The 21,397-nt window shown below is 46.8% G+C and overlaps 3 protein-coding genes across 5 annotated transcripts; 2 read left to right on the plus strand and 1 right to left on the minus strand.

Moving 5' to 3' along the window:
* Positions 1-59: 59 nt before the first annotated feature.
* SEC13 (SEC13 homolog, nuclear pore and COPII coat complex component) lies at positions 60-6,375 on the plus strand. Of its 2 annotated transcripts, none has more exons than XM_053989001.1 (9): positions 60-144; positions 397-441; positions 1,380-1,495; positions 1,903-2,054; positions 2,604-2,737; positions 3,501-3,634; positions 4,117-4,237; positions 4,984-5,130; positions 5,497-6,375. In XM_053989001.1, the coding sequence occupies exons 1-9, from the start codon at positions 142-144 to the stop codon at positions 5,605-5,607; spliced, it is 963 nt and encodes a 320-aa protein (XP_053844976.1). In that variant the 5' UTR covers positions 60-141; the 3' UTR covers positions 5,608-6,375. The 2 variants fall into 2 exon arrangements, with proteins under 2 accessions (XP_053844976.1, XP_053844977.1); XM_053989002.1 differs by lacking the exon at positions 60-144 and adding an exon at positions 204-229.
* A 698-nt stretch (positions 6,376-7,073) lies between these two features.
* On the minus strand, positions 7,074-20,031 carry IRAK2 (interleukin 1 receptor associated kinase 2). 2 transcript variants are annotated; one of them, XM_053989513.1, is made up of 13 exons: positions 19,835-20,031; positions 18,279-18,458; positions 16,793-16,957; positions 15,979-16,091; positions 14,258-14,425; positions 13,770-13,834; positions 13,209-13,323; positions 12,813-12,922; positions 12,251-12,446; positions 11,514-11,576; positions 10,280-10,480; positions 9,616-10,114; positions 7,074-9,326 (listed from the first exon to the last, which is right to left on the minus strand). In XM_053989513.1, the coding sequence occupies exons 1-13, from the start codon at positions 19,971-19,973 to the stop codon at positions 9,208-9,210; spliced, it is 2,133 nt and encodes a 710-aa protein (XP_053845488.1). In that variant the 5' UTR covers positions 19,974-20,031; the 3' UTR covers positions 7,074-9,207. The 2 variants fall into 2 exon arrangements, with proteins under 2 accessions (XP_053845488.1, XP_053845486.1); XM_053989511.1 differs by having other exon boundaries at positions 14,258-14,452.
* LOC128814095 (collagen alpha-1(I) chain-like) lies at positions 19,972-21,287 on the plus strand. Its single transcript, XM_053989674.1, has 2 exons — positions 19,972-20,214; positions 20,343-21,287. The coding sequence occupies exons 1-2, from the start codon at positions 19,972-19,974 to the stop codon at positions 21,285-21,287; spliced, it is 1,188 nt and encodes a 395-aa protein (XP_053845649.1).
* The last annotated feature ends 110 nt before the right edge of the window (positions 21,288-21,397 follow it).

Raw genomic sequence — 21,397 nt, forward strand, 5'->3', positions numbered from 1 at the left:
GCCGCCCCCGGAACCCGGCACCAGCGGAACGCCGTCGCAGGCGGGCGGGGCGCGGCGGGGCCGGTTGTGCGCGGACCGGCGTGCCACGTCTGAGCGCGCGGGCAGAGGCCGGGCCGGGAGCGCCGCGGGGCCGCCGCCGCCATGGTGAGCCGGGCGAGCGGGCACGGGCCCGCGGGCACGGGGGCGTCGGGGGACGGCCGGGAGGGAGCGGGGAGCCGGCGGCGTGCCGGTGCGGGGCCCGAGCGCAGCCGGGCGCGGCCTCCCGTGGCGGCCCGGGCAGCCCGGGGCACGGCACAGGGTACACCGGCCCCGGCTGCGGCCGGGGATGGACCGGGGCTCCAGGGGCCGCGGCCGCGCGTCGGTCCGCTGAGCTCGTTCTGTTCCTTCTCCCCGCAGGTGTCGGTCATTAACACCGTGGACACGTCCCACGAGGACATGATCGTAAGTGTGGCGGGGAGCTGCGGTGCCACAGCTGCTCTGGGGCTCTCTGGGAGCGCTCAGGGCCGCATGTATGTGCTCGTGGAAGAGCACCCTTGTGGGGTGCTGGATGCAGAATGCTGTCTGAAATCCTGATCTTGCCGTTTTATACTGCGTGGAGAGGAAAACTTGGCTGGGAGGAAAGGGGAAATGATTTAAAATATTAATTTCCATGTGAGGGCTTGTTCCTGCTCGTTTCTGTGAAATAATAGAGATATGTGTATATTTGCTGGTACAGACCTTTGGCCGATAAGAACTTTAAGTGGATGTGTCTGGGAGTAGATGTATTAATGTGGGTAGGAAGAAAGGTTTCAAAGTAATTTGTTGAAGGAAGCAGCCCAGTTAGGTGAGCCTAGTTCTTCAGGAAGAATTTCTTCACTGAAAAGGCTATCAAGCATTGGAAAGGGCTGCCCAGGGAGGTGATGTAGTCACCGTCCCTGAAGGTGTTCAGGAAATGACTGGATGTGGTATGCAGTGTTCTGGTCTAGTGACAAGTGACAATTGTCGGTCAAAGGTTGTAGTCAGTGACCTTGGACGTCTTTTCCAGCCTTAAAGATTCTGTGGATGAGTGATGGTGAAGTTTCAAGTATAATTGAGAGCCGTATTCATACACCCGCTTCACATTTTAAGAAACAGAAATACATAACTGGTCACTGCTTTGTAGTCAGCAGCCTGAATTCCCTGCCATGAAAATGCTGTGGCTGTTGCTCAGAATTCCCTAGATTCCTTCTGTGTAACATTAGTATAGTGTTTGAAGAAGCACTTGGGGAAACAAATGGCGTGTGTGGCCTGCGTGGATTGTTTAAAGCCGTTGCTTTGGTGCGGCGCGCGGGGCTGGGGTGGCTGTGTGCGCCGTGCCGCGCGCGCCGTGCCGAGCACAGCTCTCCCTGCTCTCCTTGCAGCACGATGCACAGATGGATTACTACGGCACGCGCCTGGCGACCTGCTCCTCAGACCGATCCGTGAAGATCTTCGACGTCCGCAACGGGGGGCAGATCCTCATTGCAGACCTGAGGGGGTGAGGTGTCACAACAGGAGAGGTTCATCAGGGCAAAATCTTGGTGCTTTGTCCTTTTGCCCTCGGGCAGCACAGAGTGCGGGTTGAATTGCAGGGTGAACTCCTCCAAGACTGTGCTGAGGGACTTCTCAGAGCTGGGGTGGGGACAGAGCCCCAGTGGGAAGCACAGTGGGGCTTGGTCGTTCATTTAGTACTTTGCACCTGTGATTTTCAAGAAGTAATGTACTGATACAAGCTGGAATTGTTTTCTGTGACAGTGAGAGCCCTGTGTCAGGGCACTAACATTGCCATCTTAGCATTACTCATTGCTCATGTCACAGCACAGCGGTTCACAACGGTGATCTGTGAGGCAGCTGCAGCTGGAAGGGCTTTCTCTCAGCTTTTCCTAAAGATGTTGTTTCTTGCAGGCACGAGGGTCCCGTGTGGCAGGTTGCCTGGGCTCATCCTATGTATGGGAATATCCTGGCTTCCTGTTCCTATGACAGGAAGGTTATTATCTGGAAGGAAGAAAATGGCACTTGGGAAAAGACCTACGAGTACACGGGACATGATTCTTCAGGTATGGAGGGTTGGAGTGTGGAGCTGGGAAGGGAGAATGAGGAGATGAGGGGTTTTGGGTAAGACTGAAATTAATCTGTTAGTGTTAAGGAAGAAAGCTTCTGTCAAAAAGAAAAGGATAAAAACTGAAGAGAGAGTAACTCTGTTCAGCACTAACAGGATGTTTCCCTAAGGTTGTATTGCTGGATAACCCACTGCTGATTCATACCATGTGTCCATAGGTGTTATAACACAAATAAGTCAGCTTTCAAATAAAGATGGCAGGGAACTGAATTCTTGAGGAAAATACTGTTTTGAGTTAGAAAAACTGCATTTAATCATGCTGTATTTTGTTTTAAAATTGAAACTGTTGTGTTCAATGATTTACCCTCCCAATGCAGATCTGTTACTCAGTAAACAATGCTAATTGGCTGGCTTTTGCTGAAATTTGACTCATTCTCAGCTTTCAAAGCCACTTGCTTTTGGTGACTGTGCCACTGATACTGGTCAGTGAATTAGTCAGTTTTAGGTAGTCCCTGTGCTGTAATCTGGTCTGTCTCGCCCTTCCCAGTGAATTCTGTCTGCTGGGCACCACACGACTATGGACTGATCCTGGCCTGTGGGAGCTCTGACGGGGCCATTTCCTTGTTGAGCTACACGGGTGATGGGCAGTGGGAAGTCAAAAAGATCAGCAATGCACACACGGTGAGTCTGGTCCTTTGGAGCAGCCCAGAGTTCCCAGAGCAACAGATAACACCGAGCTGGTGCCTCAGAGACTTGAGTAGATAAATACTGAAATGCGTGAAATTATGTGAAACTTCCAGAACCAAGAATAGTTTCAGTTCATCCAGAGTAGTCAGGTATACCTTTTAGTCACTAAAATTAAGTGGAAATACGATGAAGTTCACTAAACAGCACTGGCAATGCCCGTTTATTGGGCATTATTGTTAAACACAGTGCTGAAAGTTACCTGGTAAGAAATGGCCTTGTTCTAAGAATACATGCATCAGCTGGAAAAAACTGTGGGACTCCAGTTTTTCCCAAAATTGTGGAGATTTTTGTTTAAGTGATAAACTAATGGCAGTGGCCCCCAGTAGAAGGAAATTCAGCTTAGGACCAAAGGTTCCTTCTACTCCAGTATTCCTAAATCTTAGCAACTGCATGTGCCTTTTATCTTTGCAGTTTCCATCTCTATCTCCCCTATTTACACATCCAAGATGAACTATTTGTGTGCAAATACCCTTAGCTACCTCAGGCTTTCTGAGTAAGTGCCTTAGTGAAGCTACTCTGCATCTGGATTTCTTATTCATCCATCACTGTGCAAGACTTCAGTTTTTCTGAGATGGGCTAATTCCCCACTGTCATTAGAGAGTATGCTACATGTTCTTCACGCCCTCAGCAGCCTTTATCTATTTATTTAGTTAATGAAAGTAGGCAACTTTTAACAGTGATGTTTTTCATTAACTAGATTGGATGTAATGCAGTTAGCTGGGCTCCTGCTGTTGTACCAGGAAGCCTTATAGAACAGCCCTCTGGTCAAAAGCCGAACTACATCAAAAGATTTGCATCTGGTGGCTGTGACAACCTGGTCAAGATCTGGAAGTAAGTGCCCTGTTGCCAGATAAAACCTGACACTTTAGGCTTTGAGTGTCCCTGTTAGTATCTCAAGTAATATTTTCGGCATCCCTATTGTATCATCGAATTACTGTTTTAGAGAAGTGTTTTAAAAATGGAAACTTAGTGATGCACAATATCTCCCATGGTTCTTGCACTTTGTGCCAGCCCTGTGTGATCTTGTGTCCAAGGGTGGCTTTGTAATGTCTTTGTTTACCACTTTGGTAATAGCAGATTTCTGACAGTAACTGGAGGTCAGAACCTCTTTGCCTGTGTTGCTTTCTGTCCCCTGGAAGGGATTTTGTCAGTTCAAGCCATAAAGATTTTTGGAGAAGTAGGGAACACTTGTGCTTTGTATTGTATTGATGAACAAGGAGTTTGAATGCTACAATCCAAAGCCTTCCCGAGCAGGGCATGAGATGATAAAGGATGCTGCTGCTACCCTTCTGACGATATAGTTGTGTTTTCAGGGAAGAAGAGGGTCAGTGGAAAGAAGAGCAGAAGCTGGAGGCTCACAGTGACTGGGTACGAGACGTGGCCTGGGCTCCATCCATAGGTTTGCCAACCAGCACCATTGCTAGCTGCTCACAGGTGAGGTTTCTTTGGAGGCAGGCACTAGGTGTGCTCACTTCCATGTGCTTCCTTCTCCATTTCTCTAGTAAAGGAATTGTAGGGATAGAGCTGCTGTAACAGGTCCTCTTGGCAATCTTTAGCTATATTTGGGTCTCTCTAACAGCCTTTGACTCCTGTCCTTCCCAATCTCAGAAGCCCAATAGAAGCATTCCTGGACAAAGGTTTATGTGTGTGTGCTTCCGTACCAAAGACTGGCTTCTGGTTTGAAAATCATGAGCAGGGTGGTCACATGAGGAGGAAGACCTTCCAGCTAATGTCAGACTTAGTGTTTTGGGATCAAATTTACTGAACTTCCTTCTAAAAATACTGTTTCCTAATAACTGGCATTCTTAACCAGCTCTGATGTCATCAACCTTTATATTGACTGTTGTGTTCTTGTTGCTAATCTGTAAATGCTTTTTTTTTTAACATCAAGACTACTTAGTGAGCTCCTGCCATGTGAGTGGAAAACAAAATCTCATTCTGGGGAAGTATTTCAGCTGATACATACGTATTTTGGGGGCCCTTCTCTGATATTTGTTTGTTAGTAGTTTTTCTCATCAGAGCTGTACTCCTGCCTTGTCTCCATAGCAAGGAGACGGCCCCTGGCTGTGCTGAGCACAAATCCATGCAGACACATCAAGGGTGGCGTGCGAGCTGTGATTTGGAAGTGTAGCTCCACGGGCAATTCAGGGTTATGTTTCTTGGTCTCTTTGTTTCTGCAGGATGGCCGAGTGTTTATCTGGACGTGTGATGATGCCTCTGGAAACTCCTGGTCACCAAAGCTGCTGCACAAGTTCAATGATGTTGTCTGGCACGTGAGCTGGTCCATCACTGCCAACATCCTTGCAGTGTCTGGAGGAGACAACAAAGTGAGTACTGCTACCTTGGCCTTTACCCCTGTGCACCCTGTTTCCAGAGGAGCTGAGATGAGACTGTTGTCAGGTGTTTAACACAAGGCTGTCGTAGAGTCTCCTTTGCTGCAATGGGGACATTTTTTCTTCTGATTAATCAGGAGGGCAGGAAGACCAAAACCTTTGGAAAACCACTTGCACTGCATTCTGAGTCCTTACTGAGGGTAGAAATGCAGGCTGAACTTGATTTTGTGGGGTACTGACAATTCGCATACTCTTCTCATATGACTGCAGGCTATCACCAAACCCATGCTGTGGTAGCTACAAGAAAAGGGGAAACAGGATATGTTTAGAGCTGAAAGCTGTCCCTGCTCTGTTTTTGAGGTGACGCTGTGGAAGGAGTCGGTGGACGGACTGTGGGCGTGTATCAGCGACGTGAACAAGGGCCAAGGAGGGGTGTCTGCTGTGACAGAAGGGCAGCAGAATGAGCAGTGATGCACAATGGAATACTCCAGCTGCAACTCCAGCTGGAATGGAATGCTCCAGCTGATCTCTGTCCCTGATTTGCAATGTGTCTTTGGCTGGATGAGAACTGATTTTATCTAAACTGGACGTGAACATGGGAAACAATTATCCAATTTTATGAGCACTCTATTACCGGGAGGCTACAATATGTTGATAATCAGCCTTAATTGACATTCCCTTAAATTTAAGGTAAACAGTACAGCCAAGTCCTGTGCCTGATGCTACTCCTTGATACTGTAGGAATTATTCCCTGCTTTTCTGGTTTAGGGGTCAAATTTGAGTGGCTGTGCTGTGGTCAGAGTTCACGCACTTCAACAGAACAGGGGGAAGCTGTCAAAACAATGAGGTGTGATACTCCTTTATGCAGGGGACAAATACTCTGTGCCCTCAAAGACCAGAACTTTGTTTCAAGTGAGGGAATGGGCTGGTGGAGTTCTCGGGTTAGCTGGTAGTGTGCTAGCTAGCCCTGCTGGTAACAGTGATGTTGTACTTGTGTCTTTCTGAAAATAACGTGCTTGGTGAAAATCTCTGCTTTCTTGAAGATGAAAAGGAGTAGTGGAATGCATATGTTTTCTGCTTTATAATAATCTCAAACTGGGTTATTTAACCAACATCAATAAATCAAACCATGGTTTGAAGATGTATTTTTTTTAGTCACACTTCTGTACTGTACCTCAGTTGTTTGGATTTTTTTTTTGTTGAGATACCGACAGAATAAAATCCTATTGGTTAAAACCATGTGTGCTGTATTAAATAATCTTTTCACAGGACTGCCTTTTCAAGGCAGTCTGCAGTCTGTCTTCAGCCAAGCCACAGTCACATCTTCCCATCCATGTAGAAAGCTTTGCAAGAGCTTGGCTTTGTTGGTGGTTTTTTTTTTCCTCATGGTACATCATGAGACAAGGCTTTACAAAGCCATTGCTCTTCCTTTGGTCTTGGCAATTCCCAGGGAGAACGTAAGCAGTGCCAGCTTCCCTTTCCTGCTCTTACAACTTTACTCGTCATGAGGGCAGAAAGAAGGACGTGAGCCCATTCGCGCACTTTGAAGTTATTTTTCAAGCCCCCGTTAGCCGTGGAAAAGCGACAGCCTCAGTTCTGTGGGAGTTCCGCCCGGCCCTCAGGGCCCAGCCCCGCCCCTTGGCGCTGATTGGGCGGCGGGGCGGTGGCGGCGGCCGTGATTGGATGGGGCGGGAAGGGCGGGAAGGGCGCCGCGCCCGCTCCCCTCAGCCCCGCAGGAATCTCCAATGAATCTTACGGTGACATTTTTCTCTGGAGCCATCAGAGGGAAAAAAAATCGGCTATTTGCAGTGAATGAAGACTGAATAAACATGTCTGTACTAATAATTACCACTGAGAGCAAAGTGACCTTGAGCTTCTTTTGCCCAAATAGAGATACATTTTCTGTGCCATAAATCATGAAAAAGCAGGCTAGAAAGAAAGGAATTTTTCAGGTTTTTTATTCAAAAAGCTATTAGTAAATGGTAATGCATAAACTGGCTTGTGAATTGCCAAGTTACATAACAGTGTTAATGTAAGATCACACAGTGTCTTATATATGTCATGCTAAATGCTTAGGTAACTCTGTAAGACTTCCTAAATCATCTCAGAGTATTTTAAAATTATCCGAGTACAAGACAAAGAATAACAATTCCATTTGGTGACTACAGGAGAACAAAACCTCTAAAGCACTTTTTTGAAACAGAACTGTGCACAAACTACATTTCTCAGTTTAAAACTCTTGTGTTTCCCATTCCGCTCTGCAGTGTATCTATGTGCATTCCTTTCTGGAGAAGACATGAGGATTTTACCACGGGTCTCCCAGACTATACCAAAAAATTCATTGTGAAAAACAATGAATATTACATTTTCAGTGCCACAAACTATCTTGATAAATCTCCTGTAGAATGAAGCAGTTATTGATCAATCTGAGTATCCAATGTTTCTTATGTCAGTAGTAATCTTATCTTCATTTGATTCTGGTAAAATAAAAAAAAAAAAAAAACAAACCTGACACTGGTAAATACAACTACAGTATCCAAGGCACTTATAATTAAGGAATTTTACCACTTTTTAGTGTAGAGAATAACTTGAGAAATGTGTAGATAATTCCAGTACTCAGATGTTTAGCTAAAATACTTTTACTTGCTCATAATAATACATACAATGAACCATGTATTGTACAAAAATAGAAGGTGTGAGGCCTTTGTGTAAAGCTAGGAATATATACTAGTACACAATTCCACTGACAATAATTACATATAATTAATTTTATTTTTGTTTCCTGAACTGCACTGTGAATTGCAGCCATTTCTGCACGTCAGGCCCTGTTCCCCGTGCTCAGGAGGCAGCTCACCTCTCTGTAAACTCAGCTACATACACTAATAATTCTTTTGGTCCATAATAAAGTTTTTCCCTAGACTGCACACAAGTGGAATATGCTAGCAATAATAAAAATAATAAATATAATTTTAAAAAGTGATACTTTCTTAAGGGGGGGTGTTCACTTGATCATAAATACACCAGCATACAAGTTTCTATTTTTTTTTTGCATCTGATCCCTGGGCCTGAGACCAAGGCTCCTACTGCTCCTACAGCTAAAGGACATCCACAAGGATTCCTCTGAGAATGCCTGGTGAGTGTGGAACCATCAACAAGTCCCCTTATTAGCTTATCTTTGACTCATTGCCAAAATAAATACAACAAATTATGTTTCAAGTGTCCTATAAAAAAAATCAAAGCTATTTTAATTTAAAATCTTTTCCCTAATCCAAAATATACAACAGCTACTATGTGAAACACAATGAGAAACATTACCATGTAAAGGACACTTAGGAAAAAATAATTTCCAAAAATACTCCTATGAAGTATTAAACACGGTCTTAGAGCTCCCAACAGTGAAGTGAAAGGTTGGACTTACGTGGTGCCACATGTGTCTGTGGAGGGACGCTCAGAGTAGAGGAAAGTGGCTGGAGTTAATTACCTACACTTGTGGTCAGTGCAGTTCAAACCGAGATGAAGCTGTGTACAACATTCTGAGAACTTGGATAAAAATCCCTCTCTCTGGTAATGCAGTGGTTCTGAGGATGTGGACTAAGATTGTTTGGAACGGGAGAGAGTCACTGGCAAACCTCCCCACGGGCTCTGAGGATTCCTGCTGCTGTAGGCAGTGGGCAAACAGCACAGGGAATTGCTGCCTCCACTGCTCAGTGTTTGCTCTGTAACCCCTGCGACTGTGGTTTAATGAGACCAACAGATGCTTCCCGAAACACTCTGCAAATGAACCACAAAGTATTTTGGCACGTGTGTTTGCCATTCCTTTTCACATTGCAGATGGAAAGGCAGAAGGCATTTCTGGGTACAGAGTGGGACTGTGCTCTAATCTGCTATAGAACAGGTATTTTCTGGTGCTTCTCTATGTGGTACTTCTTGTTTCCTTCAGTCAGGGCTAGTGTTCCTGATCAAAATCTGCCACCTAATCTTAGTGAAAGGTACACTTTTACCAACTTTCTAATGAGGAGACAGTCCTTATTTCTTCTTCTGAGCTGGCCACTGCTAATTAATCCATCCAATTTATGATTCAAAAAGTTCAGAACTGTTTATCTTGTCCTCTTCATACAGCAAAATATTTTCCATGAGCTTCTTTTTTTGATCATTTATCTGTATTTTCCAAGATGTCTCTCTGGCTAAGGCTGAAAAACAAAAAAAGCCCAGAGTGAGGGGAAAAAAATCCATTGATTGTCTAAGGAATAGATGATAATTTTAAATTTAAGAAAAAGCAAGCAACCAACCAAACAACAAAACTGGCATAGGAAAAAATCTGATAGAAAACTGCTAAATGTTCTGTAGATTTATTAGTAAATTCATAACCAAGGACAGAAGATTTACTGATATGTGTTTAAAAGTAGGAAGGGGAACCTAAGCAGTTCTGGAGAAGAGAGAGTAATTAGTCCCAGCACTGTAAGACGAGGGCCCTTTTACCTTGTGGAGCACACGAGTCCAGCTCTGTGTTTCCCTGCGCAGCAGCTGCTGTCTCCAGGATGCCATCGCCTCCGGCGCACGCCAGGCTTCTCTCCTGCAGCCTCTGGGCAGGCTTTCCCTGCTTGATCCTGTCATCACGGCCTGCCGCCTTTTCTGAATCGGTGCACTTGCGGCTAGGTAACTCCCCGGTGGATTTTTCTGGAGGATTCCACACGAAGCTACTGGACTCATCAGATTCACAAGGGACCCGTGACACGTAGGTGCCGTACGTGTCGGGTGCCGCAGCTCCCGCGGAAGGCGCGCAGGGGCTGCCGCCGGTCAGGACTGCTGCCTGCCTGCTCTCCTCTTTATTCCCCGCTGCAGAAGGCACATCCATGCTCACACTGGCTGTCTCATCATCAGTTTCTTCTGGAGTGTTCATGGAGAATCCAGAAGTGCTGCTTCCACAGATGTAATGATCTTTTAATTTGTTTTCAGCCATTTCCATAGTTTCACGTACCTGTTTTTAACAACCAAATCTGTGAATGCATAGTAATTCCTGTACCCCTGCTTACACATATTCTCCTGCGTCAACACTCACAAAAATAAGCAAGACATGAATGTTGTAGCTTTACAACAAAATGACAGGGAGACTTAAATCTTGGCAATGTATTTAAAATATTACCTCTGCTATGTTCAAATTCTTCTTTCTCAGGCAAAAGCAGATGGCTGATGCAAAATCAACAGCCACCTCTTCCAGCAAGTGCCCTGCTTTTCTGTCTAGGTATTTGCAGCAGATTTCCTTGGCAGCCAGTTTTTCCAAATTTTTTACTTTGGAGTTTGAGCTTTCTTTTGCTGTTTGAATTTCGTCGGCAATCATATCTTTCTGTTCAAAGGAAGGAGATGCATTAGTGAAGGCAAAAGGAACACAAGCATTTATTCTTGTCTGAATCTCTGAGAATCAGCATTGCTGTGTATTTGTCATTGGTGTTCCTCAATGTGTGGTTCACAGACTGAAAACCTTTATTAATCTCTGTTCATGCAGCTGACTGAAATGTTTGTTCTCACAGGAGAGAAAAAGGCCAGTGGCTTTCTCTTCATGTGTCCACTGTCAAATTCCCTAAAGCAGGGCAAACTCTTCCTGGCTTGTGCTCATTTATATAGGAATGAAAAAGAGCCAACACTGTGTAGAGCAGCATTCTTACACAGGCTTTTATAACACATGTTAGAGAAATCAGGAACGTAGGATCTTTGATTTTCTGAACCCCTCTGAACACTTCTGAATTGCTTGCAAATTGTGGGAATACTGTTGTTCTCCTCTCCAAGGCTTCAGCCAGACAGGAAATCAGGAGCACGTGCCACCAAAGGAATGCAGGTGAAGGCTGCTTTCTACAGATGGTTTTAATGCATTCAGTGAGTTTGGCTGTTCTGATTGCTTGTGAAAGTGGTACATGTAGCTCTAACCTCAGCTTGGGAAACTGGTGAGGATATCAGTTCCAGGCATGAGCACAAGACAAACGCCTGATAAACATGATGAAGAGCTTCTGCAGCTCCTGCCTACCCACCCACTCACTGTGGCTCATACCTCCTCCTTCTGGCACACAGAAAATATGCAGCAGCATTTCAGCACAAAGCCTTGTCTCTTAAATATTTCTTTATTTTGCAGTCTCTCCTAATGCAATTCAGGCCAGCACCCATGAGTGGGTATATAAAATGCGAATATCTATTGTGCTTCTGTTCTAATGGCAGGCAGGCTACTGACGTTAATGGAACCAGGATATGGCTCCTAAACTTCCCTTCTGCAGGACATGTACAGCAGACAGCAAATATCAAATTGTATTTAAATAAAATCAAAATTATTTTTATGACAGCAGCCCCATACATTTGTATTGGTGTTCATTACTGCTGCTTTTCCTTACCAGGTAAATCGGGTGTCTGTCTTCATCCAGTGCCTTAATCCCAGTCAATATCTCTGCTAAGACCTAGAAAGTGTATTTGAAAGATAAAATTATTTGTTCAGAATTTACTATAATTTTAAAAAATAAGTTTCTAACTAAAAAAATATTGAACTTTCAATGCATTCTGATATTATATTTTTACTTCAGATGGCTTAACAATGCCAGCTCAGGGCATTTATGAGTCTTTAGATCTACCTCCAGAGCCCAGATTTTATACTTCAATAGATATTGCTGAAACAAAGCATAAGAATAAAGTAAAGCTAAATGTAGATAAGAAATCATACTGAACAGAGTAACTCCCTAGTTAAATGGAAACACCTGGAGATGGGTGAACGTCATAGACTATCAATTATTTTAGCTGAAATTCAAATGAACAGGCAATGTTTGTAGAAGTTCACGTGGTGAGTCTGAAAGAATTTTGAGCCTCTAGTTTGTTTTAAGCCATCAGCAGTAATACTTTATTTACAATAAAAAACACTTTTGTTTCTCTTGTTCAAAAGATTCACCTCATTTTGCCACAAACTGAGATATATTTGGAGTGTGAACAATTAAAACCATGATTTCAACACATTATAGAGCCAGCAACTATAATGTGAAATTGCCAGTAAAACAACCATATGAGGTACTTGCTCTGACATTCAATTTCTTGTCTAGAAGCATCAAAAAATAAACCAGAGCATGGAAAAAAGGCAACATACCACACCACAGCTGAATATATCCACTTTTGCTGTTAACTGCCCATGTCTGACAAAATCTTCTGGCAGGTAGGTAAGAGAAGCTTGTAGGACTTTGGTTTTCATCATGGCATATTCTGATTTTTTCTCAGAAGAGTGCAATCGCAGTCCAGAATGCCCGAGCTTTGGTGTAAAGTTTTCATCCAACAAGACATTTGAGCTGCGATAATGACAGACAAATAACAATATTGGTCAAATCATTACTTTATCTTGAGGCAAGGAATTAGTTTTATACTTCTAAACTTAAGCACTGAAAGCGTCCAGCATTTGGCCTCATGCATAGGACTGAAAGGATTAAGAATGTTAGAAAGCAAGAAGGGGAAAAAACAAGCACCCAAAAATTACTTTAAAATAATTTACTTCCGTAATTTAGGAAAGACAGGTTAAAAGAAAAGGGGTAAAAGCCCTACAGAACAAGAGACAGCAGAAATTACAGCAAATAGATTTCCAAATTGTATAAACTTTAGCCATGATTGTTAAAGAAATCCTTAAATTACCAGGTGACCAAGGAAATCAAAGTCCTCACCTCTTGATATTCCCATGAAGAATTCCAAAATTATGCAAATACTCCACTGCTCTGACAACTCCTAAAGAAATGCTAATTCGTATCTCCCAGGTGAGTGGAGCAGAATCATCCTGCAAGGAAAGGAGGAAAAAATTGGTAATTAATGGAATAAAACACCGTAAGACATTGGTAGTTTAGAAAACCAAAGGCTTAGCTGAGTCCCAGTCAAACTCCAGGCAAAGCTACAAACTCCAGGAGAAGAGCTGCTGCCTTTCTGGTGCTTGCAGCCAAGGCACTTAGGCACCTTTTTTTTTCCTGTCTGTTTCTCAGAAATCAAAGAGATGCTATTGCTTTTCCTGGAATTCCAGGAGAGGACGTGCAATCACAAGTAGGTGGCAGACCCAGATTATTTCTTACGTGGCACTGAAGCTTGTTTTGCAGGGAGCCATTGGGCAAGTACGGATATATCAGACAGTGCAATCCAGTTTCCACCGAGAAGCCCAGCAGCTGCAGAATGTTTATGTGGCAACACCTGCAGGCACAGATCAGCAGTGAATTGCAAATGATGTAAGAGCAACGCAGAAAAATACATTCCTGAGCTGGAGTAAGTTCCTGAATTCAAGGCAATTGGAATGGTGTGCTGCAGCTGGAAGCACAGCTGGAGGCACAACACGGTCCTGGGCAGGAGACAGCAGGAGGCTGACTGAGCAAGAGCCCATCGCATTGCAGCAGGGGATACAAGGTGGGCATTGTGTCCTCCCCACCCCAAGGCTGCAGAGTGGCTGTGCCAGCTCAGCCAGGACCAGCAGTAGCCCCAGGCACTGTGCTGCTTGCCCAGGGCTCCCACACAGGCAGCACAAGGCTGCTTGTCCCCAGCTCAGAACAGTGCCTGGAGCAGCTGCCCCAGTGTTGATGGAACACCCAGCAGCAGAACACGAGTGGGACATGAATGACTGCCTCTGAAAGCCAACCACTCACCGAAAACAAATCTGCACTTCTGAATGAAAGAACCTCTGGGTGGAATTTGGGCTTGTGCATTCCAGCTGAAAAATGAAAACATGCAAGAGAATGTCATTTGCATTTATACAGATCTGGTAGTCTCTAGATGACAAGCTAATGTAAGAAACAGGCAAGTACCACTCATGGCAACATTAGGTCAAAGGCAACAATTAATTGGTAATTAGAACAAAAACTAGTGTAAAGACACCCCTGATCCAATCATCAATGCAGGCAGCTATACTGCAGGCTACTCCTATCTATAAAGTTAATGGAACTACTCACATGAATAAAGTATTCATCAAAGCGTGTTTTCTCAATTTAGGTTTAATTGTTTACATAATTTCATTTTTACCTCTCCTCTTGTGTAGTTATTCTGGCTCCTTCCCCACACAATATTAAACAACAACTGCTAATGGGCAAGTCATGCTAATAACACAGCCTCTTCTAGAAAAAGGTGCAGTACTTGCCTCTTTGAGTCTTTTGATGACAAACACCATGTTGTTCCTCTGACCTTTGTAGATATCTGCAAAAGTACCTTCACAGATTCTGTTCTTGTCACTGAAACTGTTTGTGGCATTAGCAATTTCCCTCTGGGTCCACAGGAGACTCCCGCTAGGGAGATCAGCCATCGTCTCCTGCTGAGGAGTAGAAGAGCTGCAAGGCTACACATTTGTAGAAGAAACAAGTTTATATTATATTATATTATATTATATTATATTATATTATATTATATTATATTATATTATATTATATTATATTATATTATATTATATTATATTTATTACATTACATTACATTATATTTATATTACATGATAATTCATATGCTTTTTCCTTCTTTCAGTGTCATATTTTCCTTCCCATGTTTTAAGCAATCACTGTGATTGCTGAATGAAACTGTGAAAGGTACTATGCAATCACTGCTTCGGGTGTAGGTAACTCCTGTATTGATGTGTTAGGATGACCTAAAACTTTTGCGTAGTAGGAGCAACTTGAAATCAGTTCCCAATCTGCATTTCCACCTTTCCCAGGAAACAGACTTAGTTTTGTTTGAAAGTCCATACATTTATGTGAAGTGATGTTAGTCCAATTTACAAAAGATCTTAATCTTTATAGTTGGGTTACATATTAAGAAACAGTTGGATGAGAAAGTGGGTCCTTCACAATGTAATTATGCTCTGGTAAACTTCATATCTACTTTTGAAGCATCTAGCATCGGTTGCACAATATTTTGCTGCTACCAGTGTGGTAAGTCCTAATACCAACTATAATTATAGTCCCACTGGAGTCTAATCATGCAGCTTTCACAACCTTAATGTGCACCCAACTTGAGGAAATAAAGCACTAACTTCTCAAGAAACTCTGAAACTACTGCACTCTGAGTCAGTCTTCCCTCCTGGCTGCTACTCCTGGACCATGTTATTGTGGATGAGTTTAAAGCCTCAGACAAAATAAACCAAAGAAAATAGGCCAAGAACAACCATGATGGGACTAAGGTGTGCCTACAGATCTGGGAAACACTTTGGGGACAGGACAGGTCTAGTCAGACTATATGAAAGATGAGAGAACTGTGGGGGGGAAGGAACAGGAGACTTCATGCTGAAATCATTAGGAACATGAGGAAAATTTTTCCCACTGTGATGGCTAAGCACCTGAACAGGGGCTCAGAGAGGTGATGGAACCTTTATCTTGGGAGATTTTCAGTTGTCAGCTACACAAGGCTTTGGACAACATGACTTAAATTCAATACTAGCCCAGTTTTGAGCAGAAACCACATTTTAAGTGTACAATGAAACGAAAAGAGGTATGTGGTTCTGACTAATCCGTGGTATGTACTGTCCTGTCCTGCGATCTCACCGGAAATGTAAACCCTCTGTAAAATCTACATGTGAGAGACCTTCAAATTCAGTTGCTATTTGTGGGTATGCTACCCCTTCTGAGCTATGCAGGAAGTAATACTGTAAATTTTACCCTCACTCGTCCTTCACTGGCAAAAAAAGTGATGTAACCACAAGCAATCTAACTGAAGCATTAGTGCTGTATTCAGTCCAAACCCTTTGTATCGATCTCAACGTTTTCACTACAGCAACGTTTTTGTACAAGTAGAGGGATAAACTTTAACTGAAAAAAGACAGAATGTCATAAAGGCAATTTTCCTTGCATAGTCAGTGAGCACTAAGGGGATTTACCTTCACACTGGATAAAACAGGAGGATTGGACTGTAGGGAATTCAAAAGGTCTCTCGGGGGAGGTGGTGGAGCAGGGAGGGAATACAAGGCTCCTTCAGAAACAGCACCTGAAACTGAGATAACAGCATTGAAAACACACCTTATTTTTGTAATACCACCACCTGTGACTAACTACAAAGGTCTAAGAATTATGAAGATCTGGGATTTTTTTTTTTAATTTTTTTGACCAAGGATAATCTGTGACAAGTTGTCAAACTGTGAAATTCTGTGTGAAGGCAGGGAGCTCTCTTCCAGGTTCTTGTTTGCAGGATGGCTGTGCAGCCCTCTCCAGCCCTGGCTGGGGACATGAAGCTCCCTGTGCCTGTGCTGTTGCAGATGCTCTCCCCAGTATGTGCTGGGGTTCTCCCCTTCCCTCTCCCAGCAGAGGGGCTGCTGACCCCTGCCCAGCTCTCTGCTGGCCTAGATTTACTGTGCATCAAGAGAGGGACATGGGGCAGGACATGCATGCACTGGTGTAGACTTTGTATGGAGCCAGGATGGGATCAAGGCATTCAGAGACCTGGGAATCATCCTGAGATCCCAGAGGACAGATACAGCCAGCATCTCTCAAGGCCAAGGGAGCCAAAGGAAGGACAACCAGGAGGTCGTGTGCTGAAGTCAGGAATAAACAGGAGAGCAGGGCTAGGAAAACAGCAGACACTCAGCTGTGCCCATCTGGGAGACCAGTGTACAGTCCTGACCACAAACACACAGCAGCCTTGGCTATGCAGTCATTTCACATCAAAGCAAATTCGGAGCCCAGTACTGTACTTACTGCCTGCTGGGACTGCTCCCAGGTGTGAGGAGTCTGGGGAGGGCAACAAACTCATGGCATTTTCTTTGTCTCTCCCTTTGCCTTCTGTGGGAGGTGCAGATATGATCGGTTTGGGTGGCTCTGGCTCTTCTTTCTCAGGGCTGGTGATGCTAGAGGCCGATGTCCCTTCAAAACAGAGCAAAGGGAAGATAAGGATAACCAGGAAAATAGAGTCTGCCTCTAATCAGTGACTAGAAAATAATCCTAATCAGGACATCAGACTTCAAATTAACATCAACATTAAAATGTTACTGTGTTAGAATGCTATGAAATCCCAAATTTTACAGGGTTTTAAAACTAGCTGTCAAACAGTCTGCAGATCTTTCGTCAAAACTGACAGTCCCTTCATTCTGTAGGCAAATCCCTGTATTGTTGGCTTTTCCCTCACATGGTTTAACCTAGAAGTCTCAGAACTTAGCATCACTTCCCTTACTCAACCTACTTTTCAGGGTTTTTCATGACTTTTGCAACTTCCTGCATGTCAGACAAACAGGGCAGCACCGCAGCTAAAGAATTGATATAGAAAACATCATTATGGACATTCAGAATTGGGCCTAGAGAGTGCAATAAAGTGTTGAATGGATGTAGAACTCTTTGGGAAGTAACTGCCAGCAAAAGATCTCCCTTTGTGCTGTGTCTGATTCCTTTAAGTAGGAATGAACTGAATTATGGTGATGTAAGGACCACTTAGTTTTCTGAAGTGCCCAACAGAACAAGCAACATATCCTCTGTATCTGCCCAGGAGGGATCACTTGAGTAAGCATATTCAGACACAGAGAAAAGCTCAAAAAAAAAAGAAAAAAAAAAAAAAGAAAGTAACTGACAGGAGCATAAGGGAAAGCAAGTAATGCCCTGTCGTACCTACGCCAGGTGCAAATTGTGCAAGCAATGGCCATACTGACACACCAGAGGGAGCAAACCAGACCCACAGAGGGATGGCCAGTGTTTCCCCATAGGGATGGTGACTGGTTCTGTCTGTGCTGTGTCTGTGTTTCAGGGCTAACTGCTGGAACCTGCTCTGGGACTGGAAGCAATCCTGGCAGGGGCTGCAATATGCTGTCTCTCAGGATGTGATCCTGTGCCACAGGACCAGGCCCTTCGTGCAGCCTCTGTGTTCTGAAACCCTGTGTGATGTATAAAAGCACCAGCCCTGGCTTGGCCACAGCCCACCTTCCTGGCACTTCCTGAAGGGCCCAAGATGGGCACCACAAAGATGGGGTGATGAGCTGCGGGGACCAGTGAGTCCACCTGTGTCACCTCTTCCCTCGCACCACCAATTTTACTCGAGTGAGCAGAGAATCACAATCAGTGGAGACATTTTAGAATTTGACACGGGATGTGACTTCTAACAAAAAGCTTCGTCAGCTAGCAAGGGAGATGTCCTGAGAGGGGCCTGGGTGCTGTGAGGAGCAGCACAGAGCCGTGGGAAGAAGGGGCAGCTACTCACAGTCCAGGATGACCTGGGCCGCTCGGTAAAGCTGCAGCCCTTGCAGCAGGTCCAGGAGCTGCTGCACTGTCGCCAGCCTCACTCCCCACCACCACATGAGCTCCCTCGTGATGCTGATCCCTGTCTTCTCCATGCACTTGATCTTCCGTAGCTCTGTTTGATCGGTGATCACATAGGAGGCTGGTGTGAGAGAATGGGTATTTGTTTAAATATTAGAAAAAAACAGGCAAGGGCAAGCAGGGCAGGCTAAGATGTGAGACGCAGTTTGCTTTTGCATTTGCATTCCTTTAAAAGGAAGGATCACAATAAATTACCTATGAGGACATGAAGAAATTTCTGTTCCTAAAGTAAGATATCTCTTTTCTTCCTTCAACTATTCCGGAAAAATTTTGTTCTATCACAGACACTTGAAAAGAAGACCCACTCATACTTTTCAGCATATTTTCCCTGTAATCTTTCTCCTTAATACTTTGTACCAAAGATAGGTTAGATTAAATTCCTGGGGTGATTCTCCCAAAACAGGTGACAGCAGTCAGTGGAGTGGCTGCACTCCCACTTGCATTCCTAAATCCCTGCGCTGTGGTGAGCCAAACAATAACTGAATCACCTGGGTGTTAGTTACACTCCGATAAAGCTATCAGAGAAATGCAGCTATTTTTAGATCCTGTGCCAAAGCTGACTCTACACAATGTGTCCCAATTCTGGCCACGCCTGTCACCCCGCTGTTTTCTTCCCAGCTCACATACCCGCACAAAACCCACCTCCCCTCGTGTGTCCCAGCTCCACCCCACACACCTGGACACAGCCCCAGAGCTGGAGTCTCAGAGGGGCTGTGCCTGAAGGGAAAAGGCTAGGGCCTGGGGTCTTTCTGTGGAGACAAAGATTCCTGAGTTCTCACCACGGCTGGCTTTGGAAATACAGCTTTATGCATCTGAACCTAGTGGAGATGAATCCCACCCTACATCAGGAAGTTTAACTGGGGTAAGAACTTATCCAGCACACAGTTAGGGAAGTCATGTCAAATAAAGGAAGGCAGGTACTAAGAAAAGATTCAGCTTAGAATTGTTTGCACGGGGATACAGAAAAAAGAGTAAATAATTCAGGGAGTATATCTCTGTACTTACTGACTGTACACAGCCAGGACCGAGAAAAACAGGGGCACAAAGTATGAGGGAATATACATGAAGAGAAGGAGGAAATTAAAAAATAGAACATCTGAGCAGATGTGAGGGACGTTGTGGAAACAGGCAGTGAGAAGTGGCAGGAAATACAGTGTGACTGGAGAGGGAAGTGCGAAAGATCGCGGAGAGTGAGGGGACGGAGCCTGGCTGCCCAGGAAAAGCCAAGGAACCACAGAAGTCTGGCATTCCACCTGTGTTTGCAAAGCAAAACCAAACTGGTGCCCGGGAATTCCCTGTTTACAGGACGTGCCGTGCCGAGCCCTGGGCAGCGCGGGGGCCGGCGCGAACCTCGCGTCCTTCCAGCACGTCCCCAGCGCGCTGCTGTCCCCGTGCCACCGGCTGGGAGCGCCGGCCCAGCTGCGCCATGCCCCTCACCGAATCGCATCCAGTCGTAGTCGCTCAGGCAGTCCATCTTCTGGCAGAAGTCCTCCAGCACCCAGGCGGGCATGCTGTGGATGTAGAGCGCCGGGCCCGAGCCCGCTCTGAGGGCGAGGGGCGGCCGCCGCAGCGCCATGGCCGCGCCGTGCCTCTCCGGACAGCCCCCGGTGCCCGCGGCCGTCAGCAGCGCATGGTACGGCACCGCGGCACGGCAGCTCACCGCCCTCGCCTCTTCTCCCCCGGAGCCTTCTCTTCTCCGCGGGCTGCCCTCACAGCCCGCCCCAGCCCGGCAGGCGAGCTCGCTGCCGGGGAAAGAGCCCGCGACACTGCCAGCGATCCCCGGCGGGCTCCGAGCGCTGCTTCCTGCTCCGGCTGACGTCAGGCCCCGGCCCCAGATGCAAATCAGGTTTTCCTTTCCATGACTGGTTATTGCTCCAGCCCGCTTGCCAAATTACGAGTTTCACGTGCAGGAACCGAGAGACGTTTTCCCGGGTGTTGCGGACAGCCGGCGGGCCGGCGGTACGGACCGAGCGGGCTGTGCGCGGGGCGGGAGCGGGGCCGGCCGAGCCGCGGGGCCCGGCAGAGCCCGGCAGAGCCCGCAGAGCCCGGCAGAGCCCGCGGGGCCCGGCAGAGCCGCGGGGCCCGGCAGAGCCGCGGGGCCCGGCAGAGCCCGGCAGAGCCCGGCAGAGCCCGCAGAGCCCGCGGGGCCCGGCAGAGCCGCGGAGCCCGCAGAACCGCGGGGCCCGGCAGAGCCGCGGGGCCCGGCAGAGCCGCGGGGCCCGGCAGAGCCCGGCAGAGCCCGGCAGAGCCCGCGGGGCCCGGCAGAGCCGCGGAGCCCGGCAGAGCCCGCGGGGCCCGGCAGAGCCCGGCAGAGCCCGCGGGGCCCGGCAGAGCCGCGGAGCCCGGCAGAGCCCGCGGGGCCCGGCAGAGCCGCGGGGCCCGGCAGAGCCCGCAGAGCCCGCGGGGCCCGGCAGAGCCCGCGGAGCCCGGCAGAGCCCGGCAGAGCCCGCAGAGCCCGGCAGAGCCCGCGGAGCCCGGCAGAGCCCGCGGGGCCCGGCAGAGCCCGGCAGAGCCCGCGGGGCCCGGCAGAGCCCGCAGAGCCCGGCAGAGCCCGCGGGGCCCGGCAGAGCCGCGGAGCCGAGCAGAGCCCACGGGGCCCGGCAGAGCCGCGGAGCCCGCAGAACCGCGGAGCCCGGCAGAGCCGCGTCCCCCGGGCGCTCCGCCCGCGGCTCCCTCGCCCGTGCGGCCCTGGAGAGCGGCTGTAAACGCGGAGCGGGCTGGGGCCGCTCCGCTGGGCAGCGGGACACGTCTCACAGTGGCTGGGAAAGGAACGGGCACCGCCAGAGAAGCTGAGAAGCCGCCAGGTGATGCCGCGCAGGGATGCTCCGGCCAGGGCTCGCCATCACGGCAGCGCGCAGGAGATCACGCAGTACAGCGTGTGGTACGGTAGGACGTGCAGGGAGGGAGAACTAAAGAACATCAGAAGCGCTCACAGGGCCAGGTTTTGCTTGTTAAGGGTTAGGTTTAAAATATGTTCTTAAAGTCAACAATTTTTTCTGA

The sequence above is a fragment of the Vidua macroura genome, chromosome 13, assembly GCF_024509145.1.
Source record: "Vidua macroura isolate BioBank_ID:100142 chromosome 13, ASM2450914v1, whole genome shotgun sequence".
Taxonomy (NCBI): Eukaryota; Metazoa; Chordata; class Aves; order Passeriformes; family Viduidae; genus Vidua; species Vidua macroura.